Consider the following 25,137-nt stretch of genomic DNA (forward strand, 5'->3'; position numbering starts at 1 on the left):
CAGGGCTCAGCATCCTTGCCTGTAAGATGAGGACCACCCCCCGCAGAGAAGTCTGCAGTGGGGACGAAACGGCCCCAGGCGAGGCCCCAGGGCAGCACCGGGACCACGGGGTGGCCTCCGCACACACACCTGTAGAGGCGGCCAGGCGCTCACGGGAGGTGCGCCGAGATCCCCTCCCACCAAGGAGGGTGGAGGCACAGAATCTGAGCTACAAACTCCTCCTTCCTCTCGGACGAGCCCCAGCCTGTCACACCTGACCTGCCCCGTCCCGGCCGGGACACTAGTCCCCAGGCAGGAGCCTCCGCCTGGACAGACGGAGAATGCAGACAGAGGACCGCCTGGTGACAAGAGGGCTTGGCTCCCTGACGCTGGCCTCGGCCACTGCACTGAGGATGGCCGGCCTGGGATCAGAGGCAGCGGGAAGTGCGGGCCACTCACACCGACTGCTTCACAATCTCCGAGTGGATCCTGGCCACGCCGTTGACAGCGTGGGACCCGATGACACACAGGTGGGCCATGTTGATGCGCTTGCAGTCCCCCTCCTCGATCACGGACATCCTCCGCAGGCGGTCCACGTCCCCGGGGAACAGGGCGGCCACACGCTGCCGGGACACAGCCAAGAGCAGGGTGGCTGCAGCCCAGACCCCGGGCAGACCCCAGCACACGTCCACCCCGAGGGCAGCAGGGGTCCAGACTGCAGACCTGGCGGGGCTGCCCTGTGGGAGGAGACAGGAGGCCCGGATGCCCAGGACATGCCGAGCGATGTCCAGGAACAGAGGGTGTGGTCCCCGCTGGCCCGGCAGGGCGCAGCCACATCCTGACCAGTGGGAACTGCCACTGTGTCATCCAGAAGGTTAGAAAAATGGACTGTGAGCACGCCTGAGTGCTAAGTTCCCCTGGTCCTGGACCACCGTCCTCTCTGGAAGTAACGGAAAAGGCAAACGGTGCTTCGTTCCAGATCACCCAGATGCTGCTGTGACGTCTCAGGACAAACGCCTCTGGCATTCCAGGAGCTCAGACACTTACATCTGAACCCAGCCCGGAGATGGGAACGTTTTAGAAAGACCTCAACCCACGACTCCCACACACACGGCAGGGGCCAAGACGAGTGTACTCCGGCCAGCAGCTCTGCCAAGGGACGCCCCCAGCCCAAAGGCCTCTGCTGCAGAGGCTACTCAGGTCAGGAAGTAAAGCCCAGGGCGGGGGGGCCTGTCGGCGCCCCGGTCAGCTCAGGGGGGCCGGACCGGCACTCACGTCCAGGTGCTGCTGGTTGAGGGCGTAGATGATCTCCAGGTGCCGGGGCAGCAGCTTCTCAAACATGGGCACGGGCCAGCGCTCCAAGGCCTCGGGCAGCACCGTGTGGTTGGTGTAGGCGCAGGTCTTCCTCGTGACCTCCCAGGCCTAGAACATGCGGGACACCCAGTGCTTCCTTTGGGAGACAGCAGCTCTCTGCCAGGAGCCAGGGCAGAGGCCGGGGTCCAGACGCACGCTCTGCTCTCTGCGGCCTGGAGCCTCCCGAACCCACAGCGGGCCCGTCACTTTCCATATCGACCCACGTGCCCCTTACGTCCAGGCCCAGCGACGCGGCCTCCCCGCTACCGGGAGTCACTGCGAACCGGGCGCAGCGCTGGGCAGCTTTAACTCCCACCAAGCTGGCCCCACGCTCAGTGCTGAGGGCACTCGCCCTCCGCGGGCCGGGAGCGAGCAGGACCTGCCAGCCCGCCCGGAAGTGCTCCCCACACCAGAGACCAGAAAGGGCTCCGCGTGCAAAAAACACTGGGTGAAGCAGTTTCACGTGTTGATTCAATTCAACAAGCTCGAGAAAACCCAGAACCAAAGGAAACTGAGTTAGGGAAACACTCAAGCCTATAAAGTGCCTATGAACACGCGAGCCACGCATTCCGTCAAACCTAACCCTGCGGGCTGTTCTTGCCCCAGTTCCAAGATGAGAGAATGCAGGCAGAGGCTCTGGCCAGTGCCAGCATCCTCTTCCTGGCGTCCAGAAAGTCACTCTTCGGTAGCCTTTCACTTCTGCTCTCACTCAGTGTCCCGGTTCCTTGGGGGAAACCCCGCACCCGCTCCCACGACCCTGTCTCCCAGGGATAACGTCCCTCTGTGCTCCCAAGGCCCCCGCGTCCCAGGACGAGCTCAGTACCCACGAGTGCTGTCGGGACAGGCTTGAAGGGCAGCTCCCGGGGGGGCCGAGGGGGCGGGGACAGCACTCCCGGGACACTGCCCTGCACACTTGTCCCCAGTGCTCACCTTGTCCCAGTCCACTCTCTCCACATCCACCAGGATCCGCATGAGCTCGGGGATGGCAAGGGCTGGGTGCGTGTCGTTCAGCTGGATGGCCACCTGCATTCACAGCCCGTGGGGGGCCCACGGTTGGCATGTGTAGAAGTGGGGTCCTCAGCCGCCCGCCCCGGGGAGCTGGTCACAGGGCCGACAGCAGGAAGCAGACAGCCCGGCCCGGCACCGGGCCGGCGTGGAGACTGGTTGGGGAGCAGGGGCGGCTCGGCAGCAGGCACCTGGGGCCCCCTGCCTGGAACGCTGCCGCCGCCTGGGATACACTTGCAGACTGTTTAAGTCGCTGAACTGAGCCTGCAAATCCCTCTGCTGTGCCCGAGGAGGCCTCTCCCGGCGTCCCGGACGGCCTCGAGGCCCACGAGCCCAGCGCAGCCTGCTCTGCCTGGCCCTCCCACCGCCGAGGGGAGGCAGCCCCACCTGCGAACAGCCCTTCGGCACCGAGCTCACCAGTTGACAAACACACCTTGTCTGGGAAGGTGTCGAAACAGGTCCTCACGGGGTCGCGGCAGCCGAACTTGGAGGACTTGAAGCGCCGGACGATGTCCTGGAGGGTGGCGGCCACGGCAAAGTACTCCTGCTTCAGCCGCAGCTCCTTGCCCTCGAAGAACTGCAGACACGCGCAGCTCTGGCACCGCAGCCCAGCCTCCGGCCGCGCGGGCCTCCGGCCGGCGGGGGGCGTGGAGGCGCGAGCGGCACAGAGAGCAGGGCCCGGGCACGGTCAGGGGACCCGAGGCTCCAGGGCCCAGCCTGTGTGTGACCTGCAGTCGGGGAGGGGCTGTGGGGGCAGCCGGCAGGGGCCGCAGTGCCCTGAACAAGGACAGGGAAGGGCCGGGGCTGGGACGCCCTCTCCCAAGCGCGGCGTTCCGGAACGCCTCCCGCCGGAAGCGTGGGCAGCTGCTGGACCCTCCCGAGTTGGGGGCGGGGTGACCTTCCTGTGAGCCTTGGAGCCCGGTGCCCTCAGCTACGGAGAGCACATGTTTCTCTGACAAAATGAAAAAGCACATGACCCACTGAGCCGGGCAGACTCCAAGGCTCGTCTGGCAGCTTGTTTGGTGGCAGTGGAGGAGTGGCTGGGATGCCCTCCCCTCGCACATGGTGGGCGCACGTTAAGAGCTTGTCAGTGACCGTCACACATCTCAAAGCATCACTGCAACACGAGGACCGCTGACCCCACCCGACACACATCACCCAACTCTCAGGGAACTGGCCTCAGGGGAACAAGAGCAGAAACCAGCCGGGTAGGGGTCTGATGGCTCCGCGGCCCCGCACGGGGCAGCCTGCAGAGTGCGGGGTGGCCGGTGTTTACAGGGAAGGAGGTGTAAGGCCAAAAACCTCCAGGAGCTCTCCTGGGCAGAGGGCAGAGGAGAGGCCACGGTGCCCAGCCTTCTGGACCTGCTCACAGGCCTCAGCGGACATGTGGGAGGGACGGAGCCACTCACGTTGTCGTTGGGATACAGGACTCTGGAGATGTTCTCGGCCAGATTCCTGTCCAGGACCGCCTCGATGTAGCCACCCACGTTGACTGAGGGCAGAGACGGGGGTCAGGACCCACCCGCCGGCCAAGGCTCCTCCGGCCCTGGCGCTGTGGTTTCTCCCCATCAGCCTAAGGACAAGCACTCCTGAGCAGGAGGCGCCTGGAGCTGCAGGGCTGCCCTCCCACACCCAGCGAGGCCCCTGGCTCTTTCTGGAGGGCACGGGGTCCCCGGGAAGCCCTCCCTCACAGGCTCTGTGTGTGAGTGCAGCTCACGACGAGTCTGGGGTCGGCCCCCCCAAGATGGGGACAGGAGGGGACGCACAGTCGTGCAGCTTGAAGTCATTGGGTGCCTTGGCAGACCACAGTCTCATGGTGTTGACGGTGTCGCTCTTGTAGCCGGGCACCGGCGTGTCGTAGGGCATGGCCAGCACCACCTGCGGACGAAGACATGGTCCGCAGGCCTGGTCGCCTGCCGCCCTCTGGAAGCCGCAGGCTGCCTCTGCCTCCGTGGCCGCTCCTGCTCAGAATAGGCCCAGCCTGCCCGGCGCAATGCTGGCCTGCCCACCCGCCCCACGTCCCGAGCTAGGAGCACATGAGGCAGCCGGGGGTGAGCCTGACTCCACTCCCCGTCAGCCTCCCTTGTCGAGCTCTGCCTGCTTCCATCCCCAGCAGCCACTCCTCCCACGCGCCCGGTCCCGCCTGCCATCTTCTCACTCAGCACTGCCTGAGCAACCTCCTGCCCACAGACAACTTGTTTCGACCCATGTCCCACATCCCCTCCTGCCACAAGCCTTGACCTCGAACCCTCAGCAGAACCCAGCCAGCCTCACAGCCCCTCCCAACAGAACACACTGCACCTGCTCCCCCACAAGAAGGCCGCCCCCTCCCTCCCCATCCCACCTGCCCAGGAGCCTCAGCCTTGCTCCCACCAAGCTCAGGAAGAGGGGCACAAGCCTCAGGGTCACTTCTGCCCTCGGACCCTTGGATTCTGGCCAGCTTGTGGTGGTGCTTCCATGCAGCTCCACAAGCTAAAGCGGTCCTGACAGCCACAAAGGGCCCTGGGACGCAGCCTCGAGGTGAAGCCCCAGCGTCACCCTCCCTCCTCGCCTCTCCTCGACCCACTGCCCCCAGCCCCTACCCCTGCCTGGGCAAGCCCGCCCTCCAGGCTGAGGCCCTCGTCTTATCCGCGTGGGATGCCGGCGGCCTGGGCCTCCTCATACACCCCACACCCCCTCTTCCACGAGTGGATTCAGCTGGAAAACCAGACACCACTCTTGCTTTTTCAAATCAAACACAGCTCATCACAGCACTCCAAGGCCACCAGCCGCTCTGGCCCAGGTGCCAGACTGACGGATCACTTACGCTGCAGAGAACCCGGACGACTCACTCTTGCATGCCCATGACTTCCCAGGCCACGTGGACCCGCCCCATTTTCGCTCAGCTGCCCACCCCACGGGCCGACAGAGGTTCCTCCCTCACCGTGGCCACCCTGCCGTGAAGCCTCTTTGCCTGCTCTATGCCCCGAGACATGCGCCCTTTACCGGTGCCCACTGCAGCCAATACACCCCCTCTGCCAAGTGCTCGGTGCTCCTACCCTGGTTCCCCCAAAGAGCCCAATGGGGTGGGGGCGCTCCATTCTAGGACATCCACCCAAGGCCCCACATGCCCAGGGCTCCGACAGCTCAGAATTACTGGCGAGTTGCCCTGGGGGACATGACTGAGAGCCAGGGGCCGGTCACACCCAGGTGTCAGTGCCTGTCCCTGCGCAGGACCATCCTGCCTGTCGTTACACCACTGCGGGTCTCGACCCAACGCAACACTGACTACACTGTGAAGGGCAGCTCAGTCAGCGTCTCCCACTGTCTGCAGCCTGGTGCCACGCCGCCACGCCACCCCAGCCACGCTGCCCCCACCACGCCCCGCGATACCTGTGTGTCCAGCCACCGCACGCCCTCGGAGCCGTGCTCCACCCTCCCGTAGAAGTGCACCGGGAGCGTGTATTCCGGCCGGGCCTTCTCCCAGGGGTTGCCGTAGCGCAGCCAGTCGTCGGCCTCCTCCACCTGCAAGGGACCCACAGCAGGTGGGTCCTGGGGACGCCGACCAGCATGGAAACAAAAACCGAGGCCTACTTACAGCACAACTGAGTGTTTAACAATGAACACCGAGGATTATTCAACAAGAAAACTCATCAAATTCAGAAAAATACATCGAAGTAGCAAGGCATTAAGGATGCCCTGAACTTAGCAGTAAACAGGAAGAAGTCCTGAGACGCAGCGTGAACAAGTCTAGACACGCCACACGGACAGGCCACATCCTGGGTGACCATCCACACGTGTCCAGGAAGCCACCTCACAGACACAGTGTTGCCCGGCACTGGGGCTGGGGTGTGAATGGGAGGGTCTCCTCGCTGGGTGACGAAAATGTTTTGGAAATACAGTGAGGATGGTTGCCCTGCTCTTTAAATACATTAAAAACCACGTGATATCTCAGTAAGGCTGCTGTAAACGAAAAACCACTGGAAGTCCACTGCTTTGAAAATGGCTTTACAGACCCATGGGTGCCCAGACACCACCGGAAGGCACCACCTCTGTGGCGCCTTCCTCCAGGCAGCGTATTTTCCCAAAACTGTACCCAGTGCCACCTAAAACCAGAAAATACGGAAAAGCCACTCCCACAAGTTAGACGCAGCCCACGGCCCCGAGCAGCCTTGGAGAAGCAGCGTTTGGTGGGGCTGCTCTTCCCTTCGCCCTGGGGACTTTCTCTGCTTCCAAGTGATGGAATAAATTAGTTTGTCTGGGCAGTGAGTGAAGAATTATGAATCCAAATTAACTAAAATTTAAATGAGATCAAGTCTTTTTTCTTCCAATTTGACGACGTATGTTATTTTGAGGGGTCTGTGAATTAACGGCCGGTCCCCAGAAAGAGCAGCTGGGTCGTCGAGCATCTTAGGATGGTGGCTGCTTCACCGTGGTCTGCTCCAGGGCGCTCCTAGCAGGACTGTCCTGCCACCTGACTTCCCGGTGGCCTGTCCCTGGATGCGATGAGACGCCAGCATCCCAGCCTGGCTGTCTCACCAGAGCAGGCCAGTGAGTTAGCTGCCTGCAGAAGCAGCACTTCCCAGATCCAAGAAGCATGGGGTCTCCCCTCCAGAGACCCCTCGTGACAGGCAGTCTGGCCACCAAGGCTGCTTAGGGACCATGCTTCCATGTGCTACAGCCACACTCACTGCCTGCCTGGCTCCCTGGACAACGGGGAGGGACGGGGGCAAGTTTACCACTCGCTTGTCATCTGAGGACTGCCTTTAAATTGTTAAGCAGGATGGCAAGAGGTACAGGAACAAGGAACCAGAAGAAAGAAGTGTCTGTGGCCAAACAGACTGACGGACAGAAAACCAAAACCTTCCTCCCTGTGACCTAACACCCCCCGGCGGGAGGAACCTCAGTCTGTCTCGTAAACACACCCGCTGTCTCACTGCAGAAGAGCCAGGAAGGGCCAAGCCCCACGTGCAAGGCTGGGGCGCAGCCGAGGCGCACACACGACCGCGAGCAAAGTCACCCGGGAGGCACCGGAGGGAAGGTGCTCTCCTCTCTTCAAGGCTGGAGGGAGCGTTTCTGCAGGTTCAGCGATGGTACAAGCATTTTGTCTCTTTTTGCTTTTGCTCAGGCCTCTCTCGGCTGACATCATACCATGAGCACCTTCAAACACACGGAAATGCCAGAGAACTGGCGGTGACACCCCACCCGCGGCACCTGGGCTCTGCCGAGTCGGCGCCCTAGGCCGTGTGCCTGGTTTACCACGTCTCCGCCCACCCACCCGTTAGTTTTTGGCACAAAGCTGCAGATTTCTGCACGGCCCTCCAGGACAAAGCAGCATGCACGTGCTCACCATGCATTTATGTTTAGGTTAGTATACACACAGTGGCGTGCCCAGGGCTCAGGCACAACGCTGGTGAGCTCACACGGCTGCGCACACCTGCAGGACCCAAACGCGGCTGAGGTCGAGGGCTTCACGCAGACTGCGATAATTCCCTCTTACAGACTCTGATCCTAACTCTGGCCCTGCTTTCTCTGGCTTCTGGACTCCACATGTTTAAACAAACGACTCTCCAGCTGCATGGAGAGCTGTCCTTCCATTCTGAAACGCCGAACTGAGGGAGACGTGCACCTCGCCCAGTGGAGAGGGTGGGGCTGCATTTCCGCCCAGACGGCCTTGACCATTTTGCTTGGCTGTCCGACGCCTCAGAAGAGGCTCACCCTTCCTCAGAGCTTTGCAGAGCCCAGCCTCTGGCCCCTCGGACGTCTTCCCCCGCAAGTGTGAGGGAGATGGCAGAAGGTTGGCCTCTGTGCAAACGAGGCTGCAGGTGGCCGAGGGAGCCAAGCCGCACTCACCTGCCAGCCATTGACGACCTTCTGGTTAAAAATCCCGAACTCGTAGCGGATCCCATAACCGTACGCTGCCAGACCCAAGGTGGCCATCGAGTCAAGGAAGCAGGCTGCAAACCCAGCACAAAGAGCTGCTTGGGATCAGAGACACTGAGCAGACTGGAGGCCACTGGGGCCCAGGCCTGGCTACCAAGTCAAGCAGGTGCAGGGCTGGCCTGCGGGGCATCAGGCCGCGACTCTGGGGTGACCAGCCAGCCCTATTCTCGGGAATGCCTGGGGCCGGGCCAGCTCATGGGGGTGTGGGAAGGGGCCTCAGTCCGACGGAGAACACCGCCAAGCTGGCCCGGCACAACACACCGCCCTCACTCAGGCTGCAGGCTCCCCGGCCTCCACGCACTCCGTGTGAAAGCCATCCGCCTGCTGGGGTGACACCACGAAATACCTCTCCCGACTCGGGTAAGGATGACACAGAAATGGGGGCTGGAAAGGGGCATTTCACCATCCACGTGCCGAAAACCCAGGCGTCAGAGTGCCCCTGGGGCCCCTAGAAGGTGAGCGCACGCCACCAAATCGAGCCCTCATTCTGATCGAAATGTCCTGAAGACAAATCACGATGTTCCAAGTAAAGATCCAGAAGACAGCTTTATTAAACTTCTGGATTAAATTAAGAAGAAAGAAAAATTTGAAACTCCACATGAAAACACCAGCAAATGACGTGGAAGCCAACTCACCAGGCAGGCACAGGGCCCGGGGTGTCAGGCCTGGGCCCACAAACGCAAGCCCTGGGCTCGCTCTGAGTAAATCACCCCCGTGGGAGGGGCACGGCACGCTACAGCAGGCTCAGGGCTACCCGGGCTGAATAGGGACGCGGCTCCAGGAGCCACAGGGCTCAGACCCATGGGCTGTCACCCGAGGCCACGGGGAAGGCCAGTGGCACCGCTGAGTGGCAGGGAAGGCAACTGGAAGCCGGCAGGAAGGAGCCCACCGGCAGTCGGGGTGGGGACGGGACCCGCTGGGACAGGCGCCAGCCTGGGGTGAGCCGGCTTGGGCAGCCGCTTGGCCCCGTGGGCACTGCTCCCGGACCGAGGCACTGGTCAGGAGAAGCCTGTCCTGGACGAGAGCCCGGGCTTACCTGCCAGCCTCCCCAAGCCCCCGTTCCCAAGGCCAGCGTCCTCTTCTATTTCCTCCAGCTCTTCGAGGTCCAACCCCAACTGTGAATAAAAAGAGAGGTAACATTTTAATACTATGTAGTATTTCCCCTTAAGCAACAGGTGGAAAGTTATTTAAACCTTGTGAGCAAATTATCAATCAAAGGTTAGAGTCTGCTTTCTTTTAGACCTGAAAATCCAATGTTAAAATCGTGTTAGGATGTGGAGAAAAGGGGACCTCCTACATTGCGGGTGGGAGCATAAATTGGTGCAGCCACTGTGGAGGACAGTAGGGAGATTCCTCAAAAACCAAAATCACTTACCAGAGGGTCCAGCAGTCCCACTCCTGGGCAGACATCCAGAGTAAAACATAATTCAGAAAGATACATCCGCCCCAGTTTTCACAGCAGCACTATTTACAACAGCCAAGACATGGAAGCAGCCTAAATGCCCATCCACCGATGACTGGATAAAGATGTGGGATATTTACACAATGGAGCACTACTCAGCATAAAAAATAAAATAACGCCATTTGCAGCAACATGGATGGACCTGGAGATGGTCGTACTAAGTGAAGGAAGTCACACAGAGACAGAAGGACAAACGCCAGATGACAGCACTTATTTGTGGAATCTAAAAAGTAGCACAAGTGAACGTATTTACCAAACAGAAACAGACTCACAGACGTAGAAAACAAACTTACGGTTACCGGGGGGAAGGGTGGGAGGGACAAATGGGGAGTATTAGATTAACAGATGCAGCCTGCCATATATAAAATAAACAAGGATTCACTGTACAGCACAAAGAACTAGATTCAATTTCTTGCAACAAACTATAATGGAAAAGAACTGAAAAAAAGAATACAGGCATATACATACACACGCTACGCTGAGTCACTGTGCTGCACCCGAGACTAACACAGTATTGCAAAGCAACTTTCCTTCAACTAAAAAAAACCTGTTTAATCAACGCATGAAAATGAAAGTTCCCAAGTATTTCAAAAGCTGCCAAAAGACTTAAGACTTAACAGTCAAGGTGGTGAGGGTGCAGCTATGGTTTAATGAAAAAATAACTGCATTTTTTAAAACTAAAAAGGTGTACTAAAAAGAGTATTTTATATTTCTACATATCTCTCTAATGCACATCCTGCTTCCCTCTCGTGTGGCACCGCACGGGACGGAGCCTCTGACGGCCCACCGCACACACGGGAGAACAGGAGTCAGTCCCGACCTAGAGGAGCCCGGGAAGGTCTCGGGGCCCGGGGCTCTCCGGACCACACTGTGAGAATCTGATACACTGCGAAGGGTGAAAGCAGAGTTGTGAGAAAATAAAAACATCAAACTCATGGAGAAACGATTTAGTATCTATTAAATCAAACGGTACAAACACATACAGCAATCTGACTCAAATAAGATTTCCAAATACTTTCAAACTTCAAAACTGAATTTCAAAATACTGACTCCTACAGCAATTTCCAAGAGTGAGGCTCCCTTCCACATGTGCAAAGGCCAGGAGGCTGCAGGTTCACCCTCTGGAGTCCCACCCCAAGCGTCCAGGTGGGGGCGGGGGGGCAAAAAAACAAACGTGACCAACTCCAGCTCTGCTGTAAAACTGCGGGTGACCCGTGAAAGGGTTAAGCCTCCAGGAGAGTGAGAGCCAGTGAAGGCATCCGGGCAAAGGCAGGTTCTTCTGAGTGGGGGCCCGGCAGGGGCTGGAGGCGGGTGACTAGCTCCAGAGCAAAGAGACAGGGGCAGGGCCGCCTCTTCCGGCCAAGGTAAGTCCGCCTGGGCGGCGAGGGGTCCGGCGGTCGGGAAGCCTCGAAGCCTGGCGCGCTGGCAGCCCAGGCCTTGCCTCCCACTCAACCCTCGCTTCCCCGGCTCCCCTCGCGGGGCGGGCGTGTGGGGCCCGGACTGGCGCCATACCTGATACATGGCCTCGTCGCAGGCGCTCCGAAGGCCCAGGTTCACCATCGTGTTGTGCAGGGTGCGGCCCATGTAGAACTCCAGCGAGAGGTAGTAGACGCGCTGGGGAAGCAGAAAGCGTGTTAGACGCTGACTCCTCCAGCTCGGGGAGGCCGCGGTGCCTGGGGGACCCACTTAGGGCCTCACCGGTCAACTCCGCACGGCCCCGCACACCCTGAAACCAGCCTGCCCCCCAGCCTTGGCCAATGCCAGCTCCCAGGGCAGTGCCCACTGTGGCCCTTCGGAAGCAGAGGCCCCATTCACTGCCCTCCTGGAGCCCCCCAGGAGACACAGGCAGACCTCCCCCTGAGGGCTAGGAGGCAGGACTGGGCGGGAACAAGGCCCCCAGGACACATGGAGTCAGGTCTCAGCAGTGCCTCCTTCCCGCCGCGCCCTCGAGCAGGAGACCACAGCCCCTGTGTGGGGTGAAGCAGCCCCGCAGGGCAGGGATGTCTCCTGCTGCCTCCAGTAAGAACTCGGTGCAGACCAAGGTCCACACCACGGGACGGGTGGATGGACACGTCCATCTCCATCTGGTGACTGAGAGGTAAGCCTGCGAGGAAACAGGGAGGCCGACCGCCGACCCCCACTGGGGCCAGGCAGGGCACTAACACCTCGTGTGCCCAGTACCAGCTGCTCTGAGACACGGCCCGCAGTCCTGCTCCCACCCAGGGCCCCAGGCAGCCACCAGTGTCCGGAGTGAGGCCCGGGAGAGGTCACGGAGACGGAGGGTCTCACAGGAGACCCCAGGTAACAAGAGCAGATGGGGCGGGAAGGACAGAGACTCACCCCCGTGCAGCAGACGCCTGCCCACTGCGCTGGAGGGACTGCCTGGGGCTTCCGCGCGGCCTCCGGGCGTCTCCCCCCAGATTCTCGGGTACCTTCCCTCCAGGAGTGGTGCTCAATCCCCCTCCCCCTGAGGGTGGGCTGGACATGACGGCTCCCTTGTGGTCAACAGTCCAGAGAGGGAAACCTGTGAATTCAGTTTACGGTGGTGACGACACCTTCCCCATGGGATCAAGATGAACGTCACCAGCAGCAGGTCACGGTGACCAGCTGTCACAGGAAGGGGATGGGCCTCTGTGGTGCCCTCCCCCCGAGCTCCCTGACCCCATCAGGTGGTCAGGTAGCCTGACCAGCACCCCTGAGAAGATGAGGAAAGAGCAACAATGACAGCAGAGCTACAACCAGACGAGATCCAGGGGCGGAGGAAAGACGGCGGAGGAAGAACCGGTTAAGTCGGAAGACGCGCTGAGCCAACGGTGGTTTTGGAAACCGTGCCACTGGCTGTCACGCTGCTGCCTGCAGGGGGCGGTGACGGGGACGCGGGGACGCTAGACTCCACCGCAACCCTGAAAACCTAACACTACCTCTGAATAAAAGGAGGAAAGCAAAAGCAGCCTTGAGATGTGAGGCGTGCACGGGCGTGAGTGGGTGTCGGCCCTGATGTGAGCCCAGGTGGAGAGGGCTGCGCTGCGGTTTTACTTCCCTGTAAGGTACAACGTCCAGAATACAGTTTAAAAACCCATCTTCCTAGGGGCTGCGGAACGCAGGGAGGGCAAAGGCCTGGCAGGGTCTTTGGGTTCGCGAGCCCTGCACCACCAGCTTGGGAAGCCGCGGTCCATGCAGCGACAGGCTGGTGGGGGCTTGTTTCGACCCGGATTAGAATTCCGACCAGAAGCTGCCCAGAAACACATGCGGAGCTCTGGAGACCGCCTGCCGGCCACCAGCTTCACACCCGCTGTCGTAGATCGTTCTGTTTTTGTTTGTTTTCAGCACCTTTATTGTGGTACGCTTCCCGTGCAGTCAGCTGCACGTATCCCAGACGTACAACCTGGTGACTTGTGATAGACACAGACACCCATGAAACCACCGCCACAATCAAGACAGCGAACCCTCCATCCCTCCCCCAGGGGTGCAGTTTTCAAACTCTGTTTATCCCTCCTCATCCCCTTTGTCTCCTGGTAACCGTAAGTTTGTTCTCTGTGTCTGAGAGTCTGTTTCTGTTTTGTAGATAAGTTCATTTGTGTTCTTTTTTTCGATTCCACATGTAAGTGGTACCATATGCTGTTTTTCTTTCTCTTTCTGGCTCACCTCACTTAGTATGACAATCTCCAGGTCCAACCATGTTGCAGCAAATGGCATTGTTTTATTCTTTTTATGGCTGAGTAATATTCCTTTGTATAAATATACCACATCTTCTTTATCTAGTCTTCTCTTGGGGACATTTAGGTCATTTCCATGTCTTGGCTGTTGTAAATAGTGCTGCTGTGAACATTGGGGTGCAGGTGTCTTTTTAAATTATATTTTTCTCTGGATATATGCCCAGGAGTCGGACTGCTGGATCCTATAGTAAGTCTATTTTCAGTCTTTTGAGGAATCTCCATACTGTTCTCCACAGTGGCTGCACCAAACTGCATTCCCACCAGCAGTGTAGGAGGGCTCCCCTTTCTCCACAGCCTCTCCAGCATTTGTCATTTGTGGACTTTTGAATGACGGCCATTCTGACTGGTGTGAGGTGATACCTCGTTGTAGTTTTGATTTGCATTTCTCTGATAATTAGTGAGGTTGTAATAGTTCTTAAACTACTGTCCTCAGAACTGAGACGCAGCCTGAAAGGACAGGCCAGTTAGAAAGGGGCTCCCAACCTGAAAAGCAGAGGCAGGGGACCTCACGAAGTGCAGACACATCCTGTGTCAGTGGATTGGAGGGCTCAACACCGCGAAGCTGGTAAGAATCCCAGAATGATCTACAGATTCAAACAATCCCTGTCAGCACTCCAGCTGGCCTCGCAGATGGGCAGGCTGATGCCGGCACCGAGATGGAAACGCAAGGGACCTGGAACAGTCAGAACAACACTGAAAGAAAGAAAACTGGAGGACTCACACTTTCCAGTCTCAGACCCTCACTGCCAAACTCCAGTGCGCGGGGCTGCGCAGGACTGGCCCGAGGACAGACACACGGAGCACTGGACTAGAACAGCGCCCAGCAAACCCTCACACGTGTGGTCAGCTGATTCACAACAAGGGTGCCCATGTAATTCTGGTGGGAAGAGGTCTTTCCAATGAGCGGCATGAGGTAAACTGGACATCCAAGGGCAAAACAATAAAGCCGGGCGCCCTGCAGACCACACACAAATGTGGTTTTGATTTGCATTTCTCTGATGGTTAGTAATTTTGAGCATCTTTTCATGCTCCTGTTGGCCATCTGTATATCTTCTTTAGAAAAATGAGTATTTAGGCATTCTTCCCATTTTTAATCAGGTTTCTTTTTGTTTCCTATTGAGTTGTATGAGTCATTTATATGTTTGGATATTAACCCCTTATTGGTCGCATCATTTGCAAATATTTTCTCTCATTCAGTAGGTTGTCTTTTCATTTTGTTTATGGTCTCCTTTGCAGTGAAAAAGCTTGAAGCTTAATTAGGTCCCATTTGTTTATTTTTGCTTTTGTTTCCTTTGCCTTAAGAGAAAAAAAAACCTCCTTGCTACAATTTATATCAAAGAGTGTTCTGCCTATGTTTTCTTCTGGCTTTTATAGCACCCAGTTTTATAGTTCCCAGTCTTCCATTTAGGTCTTTAATCCATTTTGAGTTTATTTGTATATGGCATTAGAGAATGTTCTAATTTCAGCCTTTTACAGGTAGCTGTCCAGTTTTCCCAGCAACATTTATTGAAGAGACTTTCTTTTCACCATTGTACATTCTTGCCTCCTTTGTCATAGTTTAACTGACCTTAAGTGTGTGGGTTTATTTCTGGACTTTCCAGCCTGTTTCACTGATCCACGTGTCTGTTTCTGTGCCAGCACCACACTGTTTTGTTTATTATAGCTTTGTAGTACAGCCTGGAGTCAGAGCATGATCTCTCCAGCTTTGTTCTTCTGGGAGAAAATTTTTGCAAATCATACAACTGGTAAGAAATTTGTATCAGGAATATATACACAAGTCAGTAATAAAAAGAAAATCCAAGGGTTGGCTGAGCAAGGGAGCTGGACAGACATTTCTCCAAAGAATATACAAACTGCCCATAAACTCACACAAAGATGCTTCACACTGCCAATCAGGAGGGAAATACCAACCAGAAGCACAATGAGATGCCACTTCACAACCACCACTATGACTATGATCAGTAAGTCACCAGATAATGACAGACACTAGCTAGGATCTGAAAAAATCAGAACCATGAAAAATGGCTGGTTACAATGTGAAAGGTGCAGCTACTTTGGACGCCAGTCCGCAGATCCCCAAAAAGTGAGCCAGTATTCCCATGTGGCCCAGCAATTCTGCACTTAGACACATACCCCAAAGAAACAAAAGCCTGTGGCCACTAAAAAACTTGTGTTTAATAGCCAAAAGGTGGAAACAACTCAAATGTCCATCAGTGTGTATGAATGGATAAGTAAAATGTGGTATATCCACATTGTGGAATATTATTCAGCTACAAAAAGGAATCAAGCACTGATACACACCACAGCGAGAACAAACCCAGAAAGCATTACGCTGGACCAAAGAGCCAGTCACAGAAGACCACCTGCCACATGATCCCACTTACATGGAATGTCGGTGCATCTACAGAAAGCGGATTAGCAGCTGCCTGAGGTGGGGGATGGGGAGTTTAGGGTGGGCAACCGCTAAAAGGTGCGGGGCTTCTTTCTGGGGAAATGCAATGTTCTAAAATTGACTGTGGTGATGGCCATACAACCCTGAAAATACCAAAACCACTGAATAAACTGTACACTTAAAAAAAATTCTTTTAACAGAGGTACTGGGGATTGAACTCAGGACCTTGTGCACGCTAAGTGAACTGGATTTTGGAACTGTCTGTTCTAGTTCTGTGAGGAATGTCGTGAGTATTTTGACAGGGGTTGCATGGGATCTGCAGGTTGCTTTGGGTCGTATGGCCATTTCGATAGTGTTGATTCTTCCAATCCAAGAGCACAAGAAATCTCTCCATTTCTTTGTGTCATCTTCAGTTTCCTTCATCAGTGTTTTACAGTTTTCACAGTATAGGTAACTTCCTTGGTTAAGTTTATTTCTAGGTATTTTGTTCTTTTTGATGCAATGGAAATGTTTATGCCAGCTATAAAATTCTGGTTTTTGAAGTGCAAAAAACCAAAAGTGAACGAAGGGCTGCAAATGGCAAAACATCCTTCTTTTCTGCAGGCGAGCTGTGTTCCACTGTGTATATCTGCTACATCTTTATCCTTTCATCTACTGATGTGCATTTGAGATGCTTCCATATCTCGGTGATTAGAAACAGCGGGGTGTATGTATCTTTTTGAATTAATGTTTGTTTTTCTTGGGTGTACGCCCAGGAGTGGAACTGCTGGGCCATGCGGTGCTTCTGGTTTTGGGTTTCTGAGGAACCTCCACACTGTTTTCCACGGTGGCTGCACCAATTTGCATTCCCACCAGCAGTGCACAAGGGCTCCTTTTCTCCACGTCCTCGCCAACACTTGTCATTTCTGATGACGGGCACTCTGACAGGTGAGATGGAGCCTCGTGATTCTGATCCGCACGTCGCTGATACTGGTGATGCTGAGTAGATTCCACGTTCCTGTGGCCCGTCCGCATTTCCTCCTTCGGAAAAACGTCTGTTCAGTTCTTCCGCCCATAGTTTAAACAGGTTGTCTGTTTGTTTGTTTGCTTTTTAACTGAAGTACGGTTGATTAAAAAAATAAATTAATAAAACAAAATAAAACAGAGTATCTCCAGTTGTAAAGAGAACTGAATAAAAATGCCTCTGCCCACTTCTCCCTAAAACTCACTAACACTAAGGAAACCAAGGTGGAAACTGAGGGAGGCTGGCCCTCGCATCATCTCCCCGGCAAGCTGCGGGTGGGGCAGCGGGGACTGCCCACTGCTGGCGAGGAGAAGACAGAGCACTCTACACTCCCACCTGTGCACACACACGAGCACAAGCACTCACTCCCAGAGCGCATACTCGTACCTGTGGGCACACACACACTAACACACACACCCCCACAAACCTGGGAGCCTGGGAGGGGCTGCTCCCTCCACGCTGTGCACACCAGGCCCCCGCCCCAAAATCCAGCTGCAAGCCTCCGGTTCAGGACGAAGCCCCTCCTCTCCGAGATCTCCAATCCCGAAAACAGAAACAAGCAGACCGGAAACAGAGCGGGCAAAGGACACCCAGCACCCACCCCGGGACGCGCGGCACGCATAGCACAGCCCACCCAAGACCCAGGAGACGCTGGCGGACTCATCAGAGTGCGCACCTGAAGCACGTGCCCACTGAACAGGAATCGCAGCACAATAAAGGTGTTTAAAAAGTTTTTAAAAAAAGAAAGAAACACTGATGAGGAAACAAAAGGACCCAAAGAAGTAAAATAAACGGGACATGAAACCGCCACAGACACGGAGGCACCGGGTGCAAAACAGCTGGAAACACAAAGTCGGCAACAAGTGAACAAAATGGGGGAGAATCCTGAAGGGGGCTGGAGGGAGAAACGTCCTCACAAGACAAAGGACACGTAACACCTGCGTGGTGGCGGTCCCTGAAGAAAGAGACTGAAGGTTGAAAGGTTTTCAACATGTCATTTAAGAAAACCTTCCACACAAACTAAATCTGCAAATCAAAAGAACGTGCACACACACACACACTAGAATGAGACAGAGCTCGGTCGGGCAGCCTCCCTCTCCCTCGTCTGCGCACACGAACGAACGCACGGCTGCAAAAGCCCCCTGCCAACCGCGAGGCCCTTTCAGCCCCACGTGGCGGAGCACCAATGGCCCCACAGAGCCGCCGCCGCCGCTCACAGCCCACCGCTCCTTCCCGGCCTCCGCACCTTGGACGCTCTTTACTCTGCACCTGAGTGGAGCCACTGTCCTGCGCGGTTTCCACAGCAGGTGCCGCCCCTCCGCCAGGCAGGGCTTAGTAACCGACCTGGAAACACAGAGACGACGAAACCCAGCTGCCCAGACGAGTGTGAGTCTCAGGTCTGAGCACAGACATCCCTGTTCTGTGCACACTGAAGGCCGCTTCTGCCCCACATACCTCCCCCGGGGTTCTCCCCCAGTGGTTTTATAAAACTGCACTAACCAGCACTGTGAGAACAGCTTGATTATCTCGAAGGGACGGGTGCTGAAGCACAAAATGTTGGGCCTAGTCTTAAAACCTCTGAATCTCTTTCATCTTCCTCCCCAGTTGATCACAGGTGCCCAGGGTTCAGCGCTGTATTCAGTCCTGCAAATGGGCCGGGCAGCCCCCGCAGCACCCCGTGTGAGGGCAGCAGCGGGGCACCAGGTTCCCTGGACACCGCCCGCTCAGGGAAGGCTGACCACCGCTGCAGGCCCTGCTCAGCTGGAGCTCTGACTCGGGGTCTGTGCCTTGTTCTCTGGGGCTGTTTCTGTCCGTGTGACTTGAGAACTTTCATAGCTTCCTCACCTGTTGACTTTTGACTTGCCAGTTTCTTAAGGTGGTTCAGTGTGAAACCATGAAACTGAAGAAGGCCTGCTTGGGAAGCCACAGAACCAGACGCACAGATTTGGACCACGTGGGCCGGGTCCCATCCCGGCTCCTGCCGTGACAGGGGGCAAACTGGTCACCCTGCCTCTCTGACAGCACCTCTCTGTCTGCTTTGGGCTCGAGCACTGCTGGGCCCCTCACCAGGCCAGATTTTCAGGGAGGGGTGCAGAACCTGACTAACAAAGGCATTCTGAAAAAAGCACCTGAGGGCACAGGCTTGGTCCAAGAAAAAGCTGCGGGCTCACCTGCAAAGGGCCGGCTCCGAGCCGACCTGGAGCCGAGCTGCTGCAGGCCCGAGGCCACCCAGCCTCACCCGCCTCCTGGTGGCCCTGTGCAACCTCGGACAGGGCCTCCCGGCTCAGGAAGCATCGAGGAACAGACACTCACCAGCTTGAGCCCGAGAACAGCAGGGACCCCAACCCTGCCACTCGGGGCGGGGGGCCCCCGCAGGGCTGAAGTAGGGTGCTGGTCTTTCTCGCAGGGACCCTTCTTTGCAATATGACTGTAACAAGTGTTAATGGCCTAGAGGCAGCCTTAATTTTTTTTAAGTGGGTGTATTTATTACCTGCAAAGCCCACACAGCAGGTAACCACACAGAGAAGCACAAAGCTCCTGGACACAAACAGATGGAAACACGATCAACACAAACATGACACAACGTGTCGCTCTCCCGAGGACCCAGGAGCCAGCGAGCTCGGGCTGCGAGGACAGAGCCTAACCTCAGGGGGCTGGTCTCCCCGTGCCCGCCCGCAGCCGAGACGAACAGCTTTGGTTACAGACCTCCAGACCCTCTTTCCGCGCCCACACGCGGGCTCAGAGCTCTCGTTTAACAGGAGGGCCCGACCACTCCTCAGGAAAGGGGGAGAAAGACCTCCGAGCACATGGGGTGACAGGACGCAGCGGGCGACAGCCGCTTCCACCAGCAGCAGGAGCCCGGTCCACAGGCAGGGCCGGCCCGGCCCGGCCCGTCTCCCCGCGCCCAGGGCACGCCGCCACACGCCCCCGGTCCGCGAGCTGCTGCCATGGCCGCACCGCCACGCAGCTGCGTCACCCTGTGTGGCTCCCACGGCGGCCCGCCGGCTCCTGCCGGACAGAGCTGACCCTGACCCAACACAGCCTCTCCAAGGCCACTGGGGCCACCTCCCACTTGCCAGACAGTGGAGGCGCATCCTTGTCCCCACTGACTGGGTCACGGCGCCCCCTCCACTGGGTCTGAGGGGCTCCAGAGAGGAGACAGCGCTATAAAACCACAGCCGTGCCTGCGGAGGGAGGCCCAGCCTCATGGATGAAGGCGACGCAAGCGCAGAGGTAACTGCCGGGGAAACCGGGCTTCCCCAGGAACCGGCGGACTCCGTCTCTCTGTGGCGCACCGATTTCCTTTTTTATTTTAGGTGCTGGTACTTAGAACACAGGTCTGCTTGCTCAAGGTCAAGCTGGGAAATGTAAACTGCAGTGAAGTGCAGAACGTGAGAACTTACAGGACCTCAGAGATCACTCAGTTCTGCGGGAAACCACCTTACTGTGGCCTCCGCGACCTCGCAGCCTCACAGCCCTGCCTTCGCCTGATTTGCTGTGAAGCTCGACGGACTGCCCCCTCCCTCCCACCCCCGAGCCAGGTAACCGTGCGAGTCTCCGAGTCTCTGACGGAGGCCAGAGCCCGGCCAGCCGACACCGCGTGATCTGGACCGTGTCGGGCTGTATTTACGGCTCGGCGTTTAAGTCAGTGTTTTAAACAGGGCTCCTCTCACCTTTACACGACGTTTCAAGGTGGAGAAAAAGACACTCGGCTAAAACCGAAATCACGCAGAATTCCTGCTCCAGGAGATCCCGCTGAAAACAGTTAACCAGATTCTTTTGCCGTCCAGTTGCTCTTCTACATCTCTGTGTTCGTTTCTCTCCCCTCAGCCATATCCTAAGAACCCCACTCTGCACAGAGTGTAGGCCAGAGTCAGCGACCTGTCGCCTGCCTTTGTCTGCTTCGTGGCTCCGACTGTGTGGGTCTCCTGGGGGCCTGCCCAGGAAGGTCTGCAGGGGCAGCGCCGCCGTGGCAGCGTCCTGAGCTCTTTCCAGACGCTGTGGTCTGTAAGGGGGTCTCCCTGATTTTTCCGAACCACACACATGAGTTTTTAGGAGGAAAGGAGTACGAAGTCCAAAACTTACTTTCAAATGGTTCAGAAAAAAAGTGTATTTATACAGAGAAAGACACAACAAATGTGTTTAAATGTGTCAGGCCTGGAGAATCTGGGTGGAGAGCAAATGGGAAGTTCTGCAACTTTTAAAGTCTGAAATCATGTAAAATAAACTAAAAAATCATCTAAAAAGGGCAGGGATGCAGCCGAGCGATCACGTACAGTCGTTCACAAAGACGCAAAGACGCAGCCACACAGCACCTGGGTGTCTGTCAGGGGAACAGACCCAACAGGACACAGACCCAGAGATTTAGTTCAAGGACCTGGGTCACACGATCATGGAGGTCCAAGGCCAAAATCTGGGAGGCAGGCCAGCAGGCTGGAGACCCAAGAACAGGCTGCGTCTGGACTCCGAAGGCCTTCTTCTGGAGAATCCCTTCTGCTGGAGAGGGATGGGAGAGGAGGAGGGGTGGGGGAGGGCGAGGGGGTCCATCTCTGCTCTGGTCAGGCCTGCAAGTAATCCGAGGCCCACGTACATTATGGAGGGTAATCTACTGTCCTCAAAATCCACGGATTCAAATGTTAATCTCATCCAGAAAATACCTCCATGGAAACATCCAGAATAATATTTGACCAAATGTCTAGGCACCGTAGCCCAGCCAAGCTGACACAGGGAGTCAGCCATCACAGCCCACAGGAGCAGAGGCTGAACTGTCCTCCGAAAAGCCCAGGGCACACTCGGCGGCCTCCTCATCCCGTGGAGTGACGGCGTGACCCCGCCTTCCCCTCGGCACGCTGTCGGCGTGACCGGCAGCCCAGACGCCTGCCCCTCCTCAGCTTCTGTGAGCCCTCTGCTCCCGGGGGAGCCAGCCCAGGGGACACAAGGTCACCTTCACACTTTAGACACATCAGGATGACTGAGTGTTTCAAGAAAATTCCAGCGCTGGTCTCACTGCTGGCTAGTTAATACAAAACTTAAGAGGTGAGGGTTGTGGGCAGCCAAGACTACAAAACGCTGGTCTAGATTCTCTTCCTTTAACTCCCAGTTCAGCCAAACAGTAAGATTAACTGTGATTATCTTATTGGAAACATCTGAGACCACAGCTGGGCCGCAGTGGTGGAACTGCTCTCCCTCAGTCTATCGTTACGGTTATGCCACGAGCTTATGGGGAAGAGCATGGAGAACTGACCAGTCCACCCACTGCAGGGACACAGTCGGACCAGCTGTCCACATGGTAGTACAACATCCGCTTTAAAGACCCGTGGGAGAAGTCTCGCACCTGCCCGTTCCGGAGCTGCTGCACAGGTCCCCTGACTCGGTAGCTGGATGTGACCCACCATTTGCTTTGGCTGCCAGAATGTGTGTCTGCATTTGGTGTCCTGACCTGCACCTGAACTTGACCTGTTTTCCTACCCTCACTGTCTCGCCCCAACTTTCTCTATGAGGTCTTCTGTTAAGCGGAACCTTTTGGGTCAGACCTCACTTAAACATTCTCAAATTCTTTTTGGATGGAGTATCAATATAAAATGGAAACACTTTATAAACAAACACAAAACTATAATGTTTTAGAATGACTATGGGCTCCGAAACAGATTACCCAGATGACCTTCCTCATTTTAAAGATGAAAAACCTGAGGCGAAGTAAGGTTAAGAAAACCACCGAAGCCCAAGGTCAAACAGGCTGAACGGCAGAACTAGGGCTAAAGGAGCTTGGAGCTGTGTGAGCCGGCCCTTCCCCCTGCTCTCTTCTGCTCCTGAGTTTACAGTGGAGTCCGGACCTTGCCATCGCTTCAGAGACTCCTGGAAAAAAGCACACAACAGTGCTGTCTGCAGCGCCGATGGCCCAGAGACGGCCACTCTAAGTGAAGCAAGAAAGAGAAAGAAAAATGCCGTATGATAGCACTAGTGTGTGGAATCTAAAAAAAAAAAAAAAAAGGCCACTAATGAATTTATCTACAAAACAGAAGCAGACTCGCAGACATAGTAAACAATCTTATGGTTATGGGCAGGGGTAACGGGGTGGGAAGGGATAAATTGGGAGTTGGAGATTTGCAAACACTAATGATTATATAAAAAATAGATAAAAAACAAATTTCCTCTGTAGAGCACAGGGAACTATATTCAATATCCTGTAGTAACTTACGATGAAAACAAATATATGTCTGTGTATATACATGACTGAAACATTATGCTGTACACTAGAAGCTGACACACTGTAAAACGACTACACCTCAGTAAAAAAACTAAAACAAACAAAAAACAGAGCCTCCCTGAGCTATCTTTAGAACTCAGCGCTGTCTCCTGCCAAGTGCAATCCTCTCAATTTTAGCCGGATTTTCTGACTTGCTAATTTGCCAGGCAGCTTACTTGGAAACGCCGCCTCTGAGCACAGCTTCTGCTATTACCAAAAACAGAGTGCCTGAAAGAGCTGTGAAGCAGTAGGTGCCTGTGGCCAGATGCTGCTGTGCGTGATGAAAACAGCACAGGAGGTGTGGAACACAAGATGTCTGTAGCATTTAGCGTTACAGCTGGGTGGTGAGATTACAGTTAGGTTTTTCCTTCTGGTTTATCTGTTCTTTAGTTTGTTCTCTGACAACAGGGACTTGCATAATTGTTTTAAAGTAAATGGAAATATCAAATAAAAGCACTGTAATGCATTGTTTGGCCATCAGGCTACCTAAGCCTCAAGTGCAGTGGTGGCACCGCTGAGGCCACCCCAGGCCCAGGCCGGGGTGGGGCTCTGCAGGGTTATTCCTGGGATCCCACCCACCTCCCTTCACCCTCTCATCCTCCTGGAGCTTGTTTCTTCGTTACAAGCAAACATGAAACTTTTACAGGAAAAGGAAATGAGGGGGTTATTTTCAACGTGAATTAGCCAGATTGAAGCACTTAAATTCCAAGCTTCCATTTTCAAATGGCCTTCCTACCCGGGAGAGGCGGACAACCTTCCTTCCACAGGCTGTGCAGCTTCTTTAAAGAGAAAGGTTTTGCCTCTAGCTGCCACAGCAGAGCCCAGTGAGGAGCAGCCAACCCTGTTTTGTTAGAGGGATGAGTTCCTTCATGAAAGGTCATTTCCGTAACCCTTGAGCCCACACTGGCCTTTTCAGGATCTAAACATCAGCACTCTGAGGGGGCCCCACAGTGTTGGGTATGTTCTGGTTCAGCTGCAGGGAAATGCCCTTGAAAGTGCCATCAGCGATATGCCACCGTCACCTGCCACACAAAACAATGATTTAGCAAATCAGCTCTGCCGTCAGCAGGGAATTCTGGGGGAGCCACTGCCTCTTGGCCAGCTTCCCTGGCAGAGTCATCCCAAGCCTCTGCTGAGATAACCCGTTTCAGCCATTTGGGGCCACTTCTTCACCGTCTTGCACACTAAATATGAAGAGGCTAGTCTGTGTCCTAACAAACCTGTCCTTTCCACCACCTCTTTCAGAAAAAGAGGGCCCCAGAGTAAGTCTGGGAAAGCCCCCAGTCTCAGTCTTAGCAATTACTAAACATTTCTTAACCCCCCACAAAAATACTGTAAAATACTATCACTAAAGCCATGCCCAGTGCCCAGGACACCGCAAGTCAGGGCTTTGCAAACTGGCGTCGGGCCTGCAAGTGCGTCCGTTTTCACTCTATATTAGCGTCACAGAAAGGATAAAGCTCTCCAAGGTCAAGGGGAAAAACAAAAACTAAAACCAAACAAAACTGGCAGCAGGGGCCTGGCCAAGCCTGTGACACATCCATCAAACTGAAAACCACCAGTGATACAGGAGAATCACGTTCAGTGACTCGGAAAGCCGTGGGGAAAGCTACACATGAAACAGAAGAGCCACAAAACTGTATGCACCACATGCTTCTTCAAAAGTCTGTATATAATTAAGAACAGGAAACGACGTGGAAGAACGGACAGCTGTGTTTGACGCAGCTGATCACGGAGATGAGTGACATTCTCCGGCGTACTTCGTATTTTTCTACCATAGGCCTACACTTGGGAAAATGTAAAAAGAACTGAAGATTCCTTAAGTCGGCCGACCTTAACCCAAGGAAGTTCTCCGAGGAGGGATCGCGCCTGGGGCAGCGCATTCCCGACCTGAGGGCTCCTCCCCGCAGCTGAGGCCGCCCAGCACCGGGGCGTGCGGGACCGCCTCACGCAGGTCTCTCCCCACCCTGGGGGGTCTCCCCTCACCCTGGGGGGCCTCCCCTCACCTGGGGACCGCTCCCTCCGCCCTGGGGGGGTCCCTCCCCACCCTGGGGGGTC

General features: G+C 55.7%; 1 protein-coding gene across 2 annotated transcripts in view; it reads right to left on the minus strand.

Moving 5' to 3' along the window:
- The window catches only part of PYGB (glycogen phosphorylase B), a 36,623-nt gene that overhangs the window by 10,944 nt on the left and 542 nt on the right, over positions 1-25,137 (minus strand). The window contains exons 1-11 of one of the 2 annotated variants that reach the window (XM_072943656.1): positions 12,062-12,169; positions 11,234-11,335; positions 9,296-9,374; positions 8,170-8,273; positions 5,710-5,841; positions 4,104-4,215; positions 3,747-3,829; positions 2,771-2,914; positions 2,263-2,355; positions 1,255-1,401; positions 439-602 (exon numbers count right to left, since the gene is read on the minus strand). In XM_072943656.1, the coding sequence (XP_072799757.1) occupies positions 439-602; positions 1,255-1,401; positions 2,263-2,355; positions 2,771-2,914; positions 3,747-3,829; positions 4,104-4,215; positions 5,710-5,841; positions 8,170-8,273; positions 9,296-9,374; positions 11,234-11,305 (1,130 nt within the window). In that variant the 5' untranslated portion in view covers positions 11,306-11,335; positions 12,062-12,169. Of the gene's footprint in view, positions 1-438; positions 603-1,254; positions 1,402-2,262; positions 2,356-2,770; positions 2,915-3,746; positions 3,830-4,103; positions 4,216-5,709; positions 5,842-8,169; positions 8,274-9,295; positions 9,375-11,233; positions 11,336-12,061; positions 12,170-25,137 lie in introns of those variants that run through there. The other variant, XM_072943655.1, reaches the window with a different exon arrangement.

Source organism: Vicugna pacos, chromosome 19 (assembly GCF_048564905.1).
Source record: "Vicugna pacos chromosome 19, VicPac4, whole genome shotgun sequence".
In the NCBI taxonomy this organism is placed as follows: Eukaryota; Metazoa; Chordata; class Mammalia; order Artiodactyla; family Camelidae; genus Vicugna; species Vicugna pacos.